Genomic DNA, 11,778 nt, shown 5'->3' on the forward strand with positions numbered 1-11,778 from the left:
ATATTCACTGACTAGAATTACTCAATAGGTATTTTATATGTCAAAATGTTTATATATGTATACCTTCCCCTTAAAAATAAATTAGTTAGTAAAGCAAGCAATGATGTGTTCTTTATTTCATTTAAGTTCCTTCCATAAATTATTCCTAAGTGTTATCTTGAAGCAAGTCGCGAGTCCTGCAGAATACCATTTATGTAGTTTTTATCATTTTCTCCTGGACTATAACGCATTAAAATTTTTCAAGTCGTCGATATAAATGCAATCGGAGCCATGCACATGCGGCAGAAATCAATTTTATCCGCATCTCTAGCAGGCGCGTACCGTCAGTAATATAAAAAATATTGATTTAGTTCAATAGATAAGGAATATGTACAAACACACCAAATATTGAAAATTCAAAAATCGTCTTTGCGAACGCGTCATGTGCCTACTTAATTACTCATTTGGAGGTAGGCAATGGATATGTTTTTCGAAACACCTAATGCATCTTAATTAAAATGTTATACTTTTTAAACCATTAAATATTTGCATATAGGGTTTGAGGCAAAAAAACGGTTTTGGTCTATTTATCTTCTCCCAAAAACATATTTCTCAATTTCGCGTTTTTATTTAATTTTTTTAATTTTTTATCACCAACCGAATTGCTGTATGTATATGTACATTGAAATGCTTTTAAAACTTTTTTTTAAATAATAACAAACATATTCCCTGCGCTTCGTTGATTTATTTCACAAACATGGCTTTATCAAACGTAAAGGGAAATTTTACTTTTCTCATTTCCACAAGCTGATTACATGAACGCAACATTTTCCTGTTTCCTTTTGATGAACTTGATACGTAATTTTTGACGAAAATGTCTGTGCAGAATAATATATTTAGCTTCTTGTTCAATGGTTATATACATAGCTCGTAATATGTACCTACTTACATATTTCAGTGTTTCTGATGAACGGTTCTGAATTCGTGGACAAAAGCCAAGTCCATCAGGCAATCATATGCCTATAGCCATGCATTTGATCGTTGGTCAGTGATAGCAAAGCTGATGTAAAGTAATATTATATTATTACGTACCATATCAATACTCATATTACTGATTTTTAAAATGAAGAGCATTGAACAAATACATAGGTATAACTGGGATCCATGACGCTTCCACTGCGCCACTCAGCTGTTTCCTACCGCAATTTCAATAAATGATCTACCCGATCATTCCTTCCTTTGTAATAAAAACTCGTGTCTCTTTAGTCGTTTCTCCCTAGAATTGATGGACCATATGTAAGTATACAAAATGCGATAATACCGTTATCGATTAAATCAAACTAAACATTGTATTCAAAGCAATTTTATTGCTTTCAGAGATCTAATCTATACAAAAATTATTACATCGTTCTTGAAATGTCACAAAATATTAATCTAAATTTATAAGTAGTTTATGAGTCTTTCAATGACGGAAAAGTGTTCATTATATGACGTCTTTGGTTTGTTTTACTTCCAAATATTGCATTATGACATTACTTCTCGAATCTGCTTCGAAAACAGCAACATTTATGTCACATAATAAAAGAATTTAAAGAAGTCTTCAAATGAAGCTTTCAGATACCGAACATATATATCAAATCTTGCCTAACATGTATTTACCTAAACAAGCTAATACTGGAAAACTATTATTATTTACAAATCACAGTTCATAAAATTTGGAGTAAATTCAAAAAAAGCAAGCAAAAACTCAAAACTCAACGGATCGAGAAAACCAACACTAGTATAAAGTAACTTCAAGTTAAAACCGAGTTAAAAGGAAATTTTGAATAAATGGTAATGTTACAACTTTAAATTTCAGCCCTTCCAATAGAATAATTTCCAAAGCTAAACCCAAATGGTAAATATTTACATACTGTAAAACAGCACCGGTTTGATTTTCACTCTTCGATTAACGATACGACTATCTCAATTGCACTGAGACCATATTCTCTTAAATAAAAATAAATACTAATATAAGCTCTTATGACATTCATGACAAAACTTTAAATATATACAGACTCAGATCACTCGAAATGTAGGTACACTGGGAAATCAATTATTAACTAACGATTTTATGTAATGCACAAATTTCTTGTTTATATTCGTATTTCTTGTTCAATACCTACTATTAGTGTTAAGTATAGTGTGGGACTAGAAACTCTCAGCTTTCATAGTGTTCTAAAAAATGCAAAACCAGGAAAACTTTTCAAAAACACTAAATATGAAATTTTACTGATAAGACAATTGAATTTTATAATATGGCTTTGGTATATCTAGCAAATAGCAAGAGAAAAAACTTTTACTCAATGGTTAAAATGATAATAAAAGAAGAAATATACCAAGGTTACACTCTACTTCACTGACAAATCTTCATACTTGCTATTGGTTTCAATGACGTAAAAATTGAGAAAGCTAAAATTAATGAAGAGGAATAATTAAAATTTATTAGGTCTTTTACTTGACTTTATATATTATCTTAAACCCGTCGTAGAAAGGTAATTGTTAATGGATGTTTCAGCCAAATATGAAAACTAAAGCTGCTCACTATTAAGCTCGTTAAAATATAAAATATCTCAAAACTTTTAAAATACATTTAAACTTTAGAAAAACATAAATTGAGCTTCCTGGTAAAGCTGTGCAGTCTGTGAGAGCTGATGAAGCTGATAAAGTCAACCTACGATATCTCCATCCGTTTGATAATTTTTGTACTAACCTGGAAAATATTTTTCCAGTTTCACTGGTCGGTAAAAACATAACTAACTAAAATAAACTCTGTTAAAATAAACGAAATCTTAATCATGGTCATCATCCACAGGAAAAATCTGACTTATTTCTCCAATGCCCCTGCCAGATCCATCACGGAAAAAAATACGCTGCCCAACGGATAAATATTCCGGATGGCTTTTGAAGCGGAATAGAACCGAATCGCGTTCATTTGTCTGAATGCTTTTAGACATGAAAATAGCTACAACTACCGCAGTCTGTCTGATATTCCCAATATGCATTGTGATTTGATACCCGGGGAATATTGCTGTGGCATGGTACAAAACAGACACAGTGGCTTGAAAGAATATGCAGCCTCGGGGGTTCTCCTCCCTTCCCACTAGAACCATCCCATTACGTAAATTAGGCATGTAGGTATTTAAGCAAATAGCTGCACTTTGGCCCGCGCGAACCACCCTGCATGGAACCCTATTTCTATGAATAGATTTCACACTAACGTCTTGGAAAGAACCATCCTTCACTGGTCCTATGCGCATCAAAGTTCCTTCGGTGACCACTCCTCTGATTAATAGCCCGCCTAATACCTGGCCTACTTCACCTGCTCGAAAATTCTCGTCGATATGGAATTCTGGAGTCTCCTACAAAACAGAAATAACAATTATGAAGACGACAAAATTTCGAACACCGTCTTATACTAATTTTACCTGCTCAAGTCTTTCTTTTTCCTTAGAACTGCTTCCCGGCGGTAAAACGTATAGAAATTTGGTAAGCAACTCCAACCCGCTACCAGACACACTTGAGACGCAAAAGATGGGAACCACATTTTCCTTCAGCTGATTAGCACCGGCAGTAATAACATCATCTATCGTATTCACAATTAAAGGCACTCGCCTGCTCCCGACTTGTTTGAGAAAAGATTCCAAATTCTGCAATGTGTGCGTTGGATCGACTAGATCAATTTTTGTAATAACAATGAAAAATGGCACATTCAGCGCCACTGCTATTGACAGGTGTTCATGTGCCATTCCTACTGCACCAGATGCACTAGAAATCTTTAAAACATCATGTAACTATTTAGATATTTGCAACAATGATTTCTTTACTCACAACAAGCATTGCATGATGAGGAGAATACCCAGACAATCCCTGAATTGTTGTTCTAAGATATTTTTTATGCCCAGCCAAGTCCAGAAACGTCACGAGTTTGGTGGAACTATCACAAATTTCTTCAGCAGTAATAAGTTCACTAGAACTATAGTTAATGGGTTGACCCTGAGAGTCAAACCCCAATATCTCGTGGGAAATCGACGAAGTTCGACCACTCTGAATCTCGTGCAAATGACGGAACATATTGAGCCTTGCACGTCCACGACCATTATCTAAGTTACCCTGGGTAAGCACTCCCAATAAAGTACTTTTCCCCGCATCTGAAAAAAATAAAGGATTGTGAAATTTAAAAAAAATTCAACTTTAAGTACTGACCGGCATTGCCAAGTACAGCTACACGAATTTCAATGCAATTTTGATCGTCGGGAACTTTCCGAACAAGTACTTCGGCAACACTTCTCTTATTATCTAGTATCCTTTCTCTTAAAAGTGTTGTAGTTGCTCCTAATTTAAGAGCCATTTGCTTAAGAGTTTGCAAGCTAGCAGCCATATCTCTTTTAGAAAGTCCTGTTAAAATACCACTGTCCTCAACTCCAATCTCATAAATGGCTTCACCATTTCCTTCTCGAAGTCGCCATTTCAACTATAAAATTTAGGAGGATAAATATGAAGCAATAAAAAATTATAAATGTAATGTAAAGCTTACTTTACCTGTGTTACTAGATGTTCAAATCTCTGCTTTGTTGGATTTACAATTTTTAATTTATACTCCACATTGCCATGTTGAGGTTCTGGAGGCAAAGAATTTTGGTTGTTGTCGAGAATAATGTCTTCATTGACATGAGTATCATTCCCATTGCTGGGATCGAACAGGCTGAAGAATGAATCCATATTGTGAATTTGTCTGAAAACAGTTTAAAGGGAATACTCAATCATTATGTCATGAATATATTGCAATTCTAAATTGGTATTATGAAATTTAGTGAAAGTAAATTACCTTGTTTACAATCACATATTGTTTTGAAGATTATTTTTTGAGTTGACTTTTTTAAATCTATTGGCAGAAAGCCAAAAGCACGAATAAATGGTTATTTTTGAATAATTGGCTGTAATATTGGACTGCAATATTTTGTCACTAAAGAACTAAGGTATAGAGGGCAAATCGAATAGGAGCTTACCTGGTTGAGTAAAATTGACTTAAAAAAGGGGGGAAATAAGTCTAAACCCTTGACATTGCTTCATGAGTACTGACACGATCAAATCATCGCTACATTTTACTAAAATAAACAGAGTTTCCTTTATAAACTATAAATATTTTGCTACCTTTACGCACCTACTTTTTGTTTTGTTGGAGCTTTAATTTTTAAAACAATTGACAAGGGAACTTGGCCTCTTGCGCAGCTTTCATCAGATTTTGTTGTATTAACCCCAAAAAGTATTGCTATCTTTGTATTGTATGATAAAATTGTGCAATGTTAACTGAGATAGAAGATAACGAAACAGATCGGAGTGGAGAAAAATTGAAAATTGTGCTTTTAGAGTATGTGGCAAAGTTCGGAAAATCAGATGACGTTGTTTGGCAGCAATTGTCATTGGGAAACTTCAAATAAGAAAGGAAATAAATAAATTAATATACAACTAAAGAAAACCATTAATTTAATATATATATAATTTAATTTATCGGTGCATAAATCTTGCATGTACAATGTAGGCAAAAGTTGACGTTATCATTGTTGCTTAGTATAAGCAGGACATTAACTAACAGTGGCAAATAAAAATGTCAAAATGTGGGAAGCAACAAATTTAGCAGAGAAGAAGTTGAATGCTGAAACTCATAGTAAGTCTTATTTATATTACTTAAAAACTTACTAACTTCTTAAAATACAGAATACATTGGTGAGGAAAAGTTGCACCAATTTGGGGAGTTTATTGAGGAATATACTTTAACAACTAGCCTTAACCAAGAACAAACTATTGCTAGTAATGATCTTGTTTCCAACCCTATATTCACTGATGTAAGTTAAAGTGCCATTGATGCAGATTGGTTTTCTGAGAAACTTAGATCTTGTTAGGAGGAGGCTACAGAAGGCGTGTCCATATTACACCTGACTCATTCTGACAATGGTACACTGTCTCGAATTTTATCCACTTTAGGTGGAATGTGCCAAGAAATAGAGTATCTAAAACAAGAAGCTGAAGAATTGTACCCATCCTTGTTGTATTATGAAGAAGGTGTGTAGAGATTTCAAGGTGTTGTATGTTATATCACACTTTACACAATAGCAAATATTATGACTAAAAATATAGCATAAGTAAAATTTGAAGAATCTTCACAGATAGATACTAGATATAGAGTTGGGACCTTTTTAGATTTTATACTTCAACCTATTAGGTACTTAAATAAGTTCTCACTGTTTTGTATCAGATGGCATTATCAAGACTAGATGTCTTTAATTTTAGATGATAACGCATCTACAAGGAAGTACTATCAGTACGCTTGAACTTCAATGTTTGTTAGTTCGCCATGGTGTAAACAACGTTTTTTTTCTTAATTTTAAAAATGTTGAGTTTTGTACCAACAAATGTGTATTTGCAGAATATTATATTGCATTCCTTTTTGCAAAAAAAATCTGTTGTTGAAACTCATAGAATTCTTGTGGAGACTTACAGCGACCATATTTTGTTGGAAACAACATGCAGAGATTGGTTTAAATGCTTCAAAAACAATGATTTTGACATTGAAAACACAGCATGCTCTGGCGCATTGAAATGGTTTGAAAATCGAGAATTGGGGGCCTTATTTTATGAAGACCTATGTCAAACACAAGCTGTACTTGCAGAATCATTTAGAGTTAATCACACTACAGTTTCCAAACATTTAAAAGCATTAGAAATTATCCAAAAAGAAGGAAAATGGGTACAGTACGAATTGAAGTCGCGAGACGTCGAGGGGCGTTTGGTTGCATGTGAACATCTGCTCTAAAGATAGAAAAGAAAAGACTTCTTACATCGTAGCCATGACTGGCGATGAAAAGTGGATACACTACGATAATCCCAAATGTAGAAAATCGTGGGATAAGCCCAGCCATGCTTCGGCATCAACAGCAAAACTGAATATCCATAGTTGCAAACTTTTGCTCTGTATTTAGTAGAATCAGCTGGGCGTGGTGTATTATGAGCTGCTCAAACCCAACGAGACTAATATGGGAGATCATTACAGGTTACAAATGATGCGGTTAAGCCAAGCATTAAAGGAAAAACGGCCACAATATAAGGAGAGACATGATAAGGTGATTTTACAGCATGATGACACTCGACCACATGTTGCAAAATCTGTCAAAATATACTTAGAAACGCTCAAATGAGACATTCTAGTCCACCCGCTATGTTCACCAGATATTGCTCCGTACACCACTTATTCCGATTCATGACCTAGCTGAACAGGACTTTGATTCTTATGAAGATACCAAAAAATGGTTTAATATTTACGTAGCTTCAAAAGACGTTTCGTTTTTCCGACGTGGAATTAGTATGCTATCAGAAAGATGGGAAAAATTGATGGCTCGTGATGGACAATACTTTGAATGATAAGTTCCAAAATAGTCATTTTCACGAAAAAACAACGAGAACTTATTCAAGTATTTAATATTTAGAAATCAGAAGTTTTAACATATTTCAACTTTTTTAGAAATTGGAGGCGTCACAGACTCTCTTGAGTCATTAAGCAAAATCATTGAACCACTACAAAGAACACTAACTCTAGTTAAAAGAATTAGAGATGTAATAGTCTTAACATTGAAACAACTTAGTGCAATTTTACAAAAAGGATACTATGTTTCAAACAGTTCCTCTAGTTTCCCTGTATGTATGAATTCTTTTTGTTGTGTCCCTTATATTTTACTTTACACTTTGTTTTAGGAAATTTTATACCTATTTGCAGATATGCTAATTTGCCTATTAAAATTTGATGCCTTACTTGAAGACCAAGTTTTAAGGAGCCATTGGATGTCATACAGAAGGACCGTAAGAAATATTTTGCATAAAAAGTCGGGGTCGGAGTTCGACACAAACAAGTTAAGGTCTTTTAGTAACATTCTAATAGTTTTGGAAAACTCCCTAATTTCAGGGACTGTTTTAAAGGTTTAACGGCTTCAAGTGTGATTGTAACTGATAATAAAGATTATTGTTTTTGTAGGACTCTATAGATTGTTGCTTAGAAAGCAAGTTAATCGTTGATATTAAAAAAAGTACTTTAAATGTTGAAGTTTACATATTTTTAAATAGTTTACTATGTGGTATAGAAAAAGATGAACATAGGATTTTATACAAAGACGGGATATTACAGTTAAATGTATTTGTTGCCTTTTACGTGAATATTTTTGGAAATGCAGATAGGAAATTTACCAATCGATTATTGGATTTAAATAAAAAGGTAAAATGAAGATTGTCTCATAAAATTGTCATGTGCGTAACGAGTTATATGTATCTTTCTAGATATCCGCTCAAATACTGATCGGGAAAATTGTATGGTATCCCGAACAATTTTTATTGAAACATGTACAATCATTTTCTAAATGTATAGATGAGAAAAATACAGAGAATCATAGACTTAGTTATATTACTACCAGAGTTCAAAACTTACCAAAAGATACTACCTTTCTTTGCGCTCAGGTAATTTCTGATAGAACCTTTGTCAAAACCTTTTAAAATATTAATACTTTCAGGCGTGCCTTTTTCTTGTAGACCTAGAAAACATCACCAGGATAAATGTAAAAGCTTTGAAAGTCAGGCAGCTCAAAGATATTAGTGTCTTATTAATTGACGGTTTGAAGCTCTTAGCCAGAATAAATTGGATGGTAAATTTCATCATGGGAGTACATTTAGACAAAAATTTACCTATCACTAAAACGGTCCTGAATTGTATATCCCGGTTGATAGAAGTTTTAAAATGTGTCCATATGTCTTTTCAAAGGCATATGCTTTTTTTGAAGTATGTGTTTCTCCTCGTGTCACAGCATCTTCAGCACATAGCTTTATCCCTTCTAGATGTTTTGAAGGTAAGTTGCCTTTTCATGAAACCGAAACTTTTCATTTCTTTATTTTTTTTAGTTGAATTATGTATTTCTTAGAGTAGTTTTTTCTTTAAACATGCTGGAAAAAGTTTATGTTTATTCAGTACCAGACTATTGACTCATTCTACCCTGACGTTATGGTGGACCAAGATCATATCTAATTTAAAATCGTATTATTTCATTTAATATTGTCTTCAAAAGTTCATTTCTATTAATTAATTTTTACATTTTATTTAAATAGTTTCAATTCTGTTAAATTACATGCTTCTATCTATTCAGATACGTGTTTCAGAAAAACCAAACGCAGTCCAAGTCATACAAAGATCTACAACTTGATATTTTATCTTCCCTGAAAGTCTGTGAACAAGTTTTAAAAGGTAAGAAATAAAAAAATACTACACGATTAGCTGTCATTTGCGTGGATCTCGTAGTCGTTTTTACTTTATCGAATCAAATAACTATCTTAACAATATGATTTATTTTAGGTCCAAATACTAAATGGCGTCTCGTAGTAGCCAACTTAACGATTTCAGCAAGTGGTTTGAGTGCAGTGTCTGAAATTAGATCCGTTTTACAACAATTAGAAATATTTTCGAAATTCACACACTTTGTGAACACCTTCTGTGATTGCTCAGTGCTTTATTGGCATTTTAGTTATGTAATGCCGGTATATTTTAGCAAACTTATTGCGTCTAAATCAAACTTATCTAAATGTTATGTAAGTTCAACATTGATAGTTCTCTGAAACACACATTGGAAATAATGTTTTAGCCCCTGTTAAGCACTGTAACGGACTGTGCGAGAATGAGTGGAAAAGACATTTTAGGAGAAGCAAGCGCGATTCTTCGGGAGAAATTATGTGGGCCGTTAAATCAAATTATAGAAACAAATTTGAGACTGCAAACTCATTTACACTTAGACTTGCCTCCTTCTGAACCGTTCCAAAATTATTTTCCTGTGAATTTTAACAAGCTGTTGCCAATTCCACTGGACAACGTTTATAAGAGTATTAAAAACGATACGGAACATTACATGAGCACAACGTTTTATAATCTCACGACGGTAGTGCTGCATGACTGGAAAACCTATGGAGAAATGCGACGGTAATTTTCCTTTAAAAAAATATTGCTGTTTTCAGAACTGAGTCAGTAATTTGTTGTTTCAGGTTAGCGCTTTTGCAATACAATCTTGAAACTGTAGACGATGATTTGCCAATGCAAACTTTAGACCAGGGGTTAGATGTCCTTGAAATTATGAGGAACATAAACGTTTTTGTGCAAAAATATCTGTATAATTTAAACACCCAAATTTTCATCGAAGAAACCAGCAATAATAAACATTTAAATTCAATTAACATATCCCATGTTGCAAATTCTATAAGATCACACGGAATTGGGATTATGAATACCACAGTTAACTATACATATCAATTTCTTAAAATAAAATTCCGGATATTTTCCCAATTTCTCTTTGATGAACAAATAAAATCTCGTCTGCTAAAAGATTTACGGCATTTTATTGATCATAAGAATGAGTGTCATCAAATGTATCCTTATGAAAGAGCTGACAAGTTTAACAAAGGAATTCGCAAGTTGGGGCTTCCAAATGGAGGCGACAGTTATTTGGATCTATTCAGAAAAGTTATCACGCAAATAGGTAAGATACACCTTGATCTTAATAATCTCTTGAGCCAATGCGGATTAAAGACTTGGAAAAATCTGGCCTGAAAACGTTTTAATTAATATCTTTAAAAAAAGTGTGATGCTCAAATTTTTTTCACGCATCTTTATCATAGGAAACGCAATGGGTTACGTAAGACTGATCAAATCGGGAGGAAACCGATGCTTGGCACAAGGAACTTGCTTTATACCTGACTTAACCAAGACTGAGTTTCTACTAAGTGATAGTGACAGTGAATCTATGTCAGAAGTGACGAACAATTCAGCCCAACTCCTCTTAAAAGACTTGAAAAGTTTTACAGAAAATTTCGAAAATACAACGGAGTATTTTAAGCTGTTGGTGCAGGCATTTATACCTCACTTCAGAAATCCAAATAATATGCATTTAAGAAATTTCTTTATAATTGTGCCTCCATTAACAGTAAATTTCATTGAACATTCCTTGACATGCAAAGAAAGACTTTTTAAGAAAGACAAAGCCGACAGTGCTTTCACCGATGATGGATTTGCACTTGGTGAGTTTTGCTGGAAAAACTAACAAAATTCTTAACATTGTTGTATTCTAAGGTTTGGCATACATAATCCAACTATTAGATCAAGAAAGTCAATTAAACTCTTTACATTGGTTCGACTCCGTTCAACGCAAGTTTAATCTGGATAAGCAAAAGCTTCGGGAACAGACACTGGTGTCAAATTCCGAAGACACAAAGCTGAAACAGACATTAACATTGACGGAAAGAAGAATCTACACTTTCCAACGAGTAAGGATTTATTTTCAATTTTGAAATCGTTGAAATGACAGTTTGCTTGCAGGAATTCAAGCTCTTGGAATACAGCTATAGCAGTGCAAGACTGTTTTTTCAGTCTTAAGAACGAATTTATCTACTCGGAATAACTCTATTTTTATATATTACAAAATACCTAATTTCTATTAAATGTCTTTTAATCTGCGTTATGTAGTATAACTAATGTTTTGTTAAAATAAAAGTATGAATTTGCATTCAATTGCAATGGATAATAAACTTCACTCTATATTGTATACAACGCAATGTTTTGTTATTGAATCGTATAGCTCTATCTACAGGTTTAATTAAATTATTTTTACTTAAAGTTAGTTACTTCATACTTCAACCTAGAAACCATGCATCATTTGCATTCATCATAATCCTGGTCTAGAT

The 11,778-nt window shown here is 33.4% G+C and overlaps 3 protein-coding genes across 6 annotated transcripts in view; 2 read left to right on the top strand and 1 right to left on the bottom strand.

The window, feature by feature from the left end:
- LOC136410586 (uncharacterized) overlaps positions 1-11,778 on the top strand; it is a 102,071-nt gene that overhangs the window by 36,382 nt on the left and 53,911 nt on the right. The window lies entirely within an intron of this gene.
- Positions 1,327-5,263, bottom strand: LOC136410596 (GTP-binding protein 2). 3 transcript variants are annotated; one of them, XM_066392818.1, is made up of 7 exons: positions 5,028-5,263; positions 4,847-4,955; positions 4,561-4,753; positions 4,225-4,492; positions 3,850-4,169; positions 3,447-3,794; positions 1,327-3,380 (listed from the first exon to the last, which is right to left on the bottom strand). In XM_066392818.1, exons 3-7 carry the CDS (start codon positions 4,738-4,740, stop codon positions 2,811-2,813), a joined length of 1,686 nt encoding a protein of 561 aa, XP_066248915.1. In that variant the 5' UTR covers positions 4,741-4,753; positions 4,847-4,955; positions 5,028-5,263; the 3' UTR covers positions 1,327-2,810. The 3 variants fall into 3 exon arrangements, with proteins under 3 accessions (XP_066248915.1, XP_066248914.1, XP_066248913.1); XM_066392817.1 differs by lacking the exon at positions 4,847-4,955 and having other exon boundaries at positions 5,028-5,126; positions 5,187-5,205; XM_066392816.1 differs by lacking the exon at positions 4,847-4,955 and having other exon boundaries at positions 5,028-5,262.
- Positions 5,498-11,606, top strand: SWIP (strumpellin and WASH-interacting protein). 2 transcript variants are annotated; one of them, XM_066392814.1, is made up of 15 exons: positions 5,498-5,686; positions 5,737-5,864; positions 5,922-6,081; positions 7,538-7,710; positions 7,768-7,989; positions 8,045-8,281; positions 8,344-8,520; positions 8,574-8,906; positions 9,214-9,298; positions 9,407-9,639; positions 9,693-10,024; positions 10,087-10,577; positions 10,717-11,115; positions 11,168-11,361; positions 11,414-11,606. In XM_066392814.1, the coding sequence occupies exons 1-15, from the start codon at positions 5,635-5,637 to the stop codon at positions 11,468-11,470; spliced, it is 3,273 nt and encodes a 1,090-aa protein (XP_066248911.1). In that variant the 5' UTR covers positions 5,498-5,634; the 3' UTR covers positions 11,471-11,606. The 2 variants fall into 2 exon arrangements, with proteins under 2 accessions (XP_066248911.1, XP_066248912.1); XM_066392815.1 differs by lacking the exons at positions 5,498-5,686; positions 5,737-5,864; positions 5,922-6,081 and having other exon boundaries at positions 7,597-7,710; positions 7,790-7,989.

The sequence above is a fragment of the Euwallacea similis genome, chromosome 8 (genome assembly GCF_039881205.1).
Source record: "Euwallacea similis isolate ESF13 chromosome 8, ESF131.1, whole genome shotgun sequence".
Classification (NCBI taxonomy): Eukaryota; Metazoa; Arthropoda; class Insecta; order Coleoptera; family Curculionidae; genus Euwallacea; species Euwallacea similis.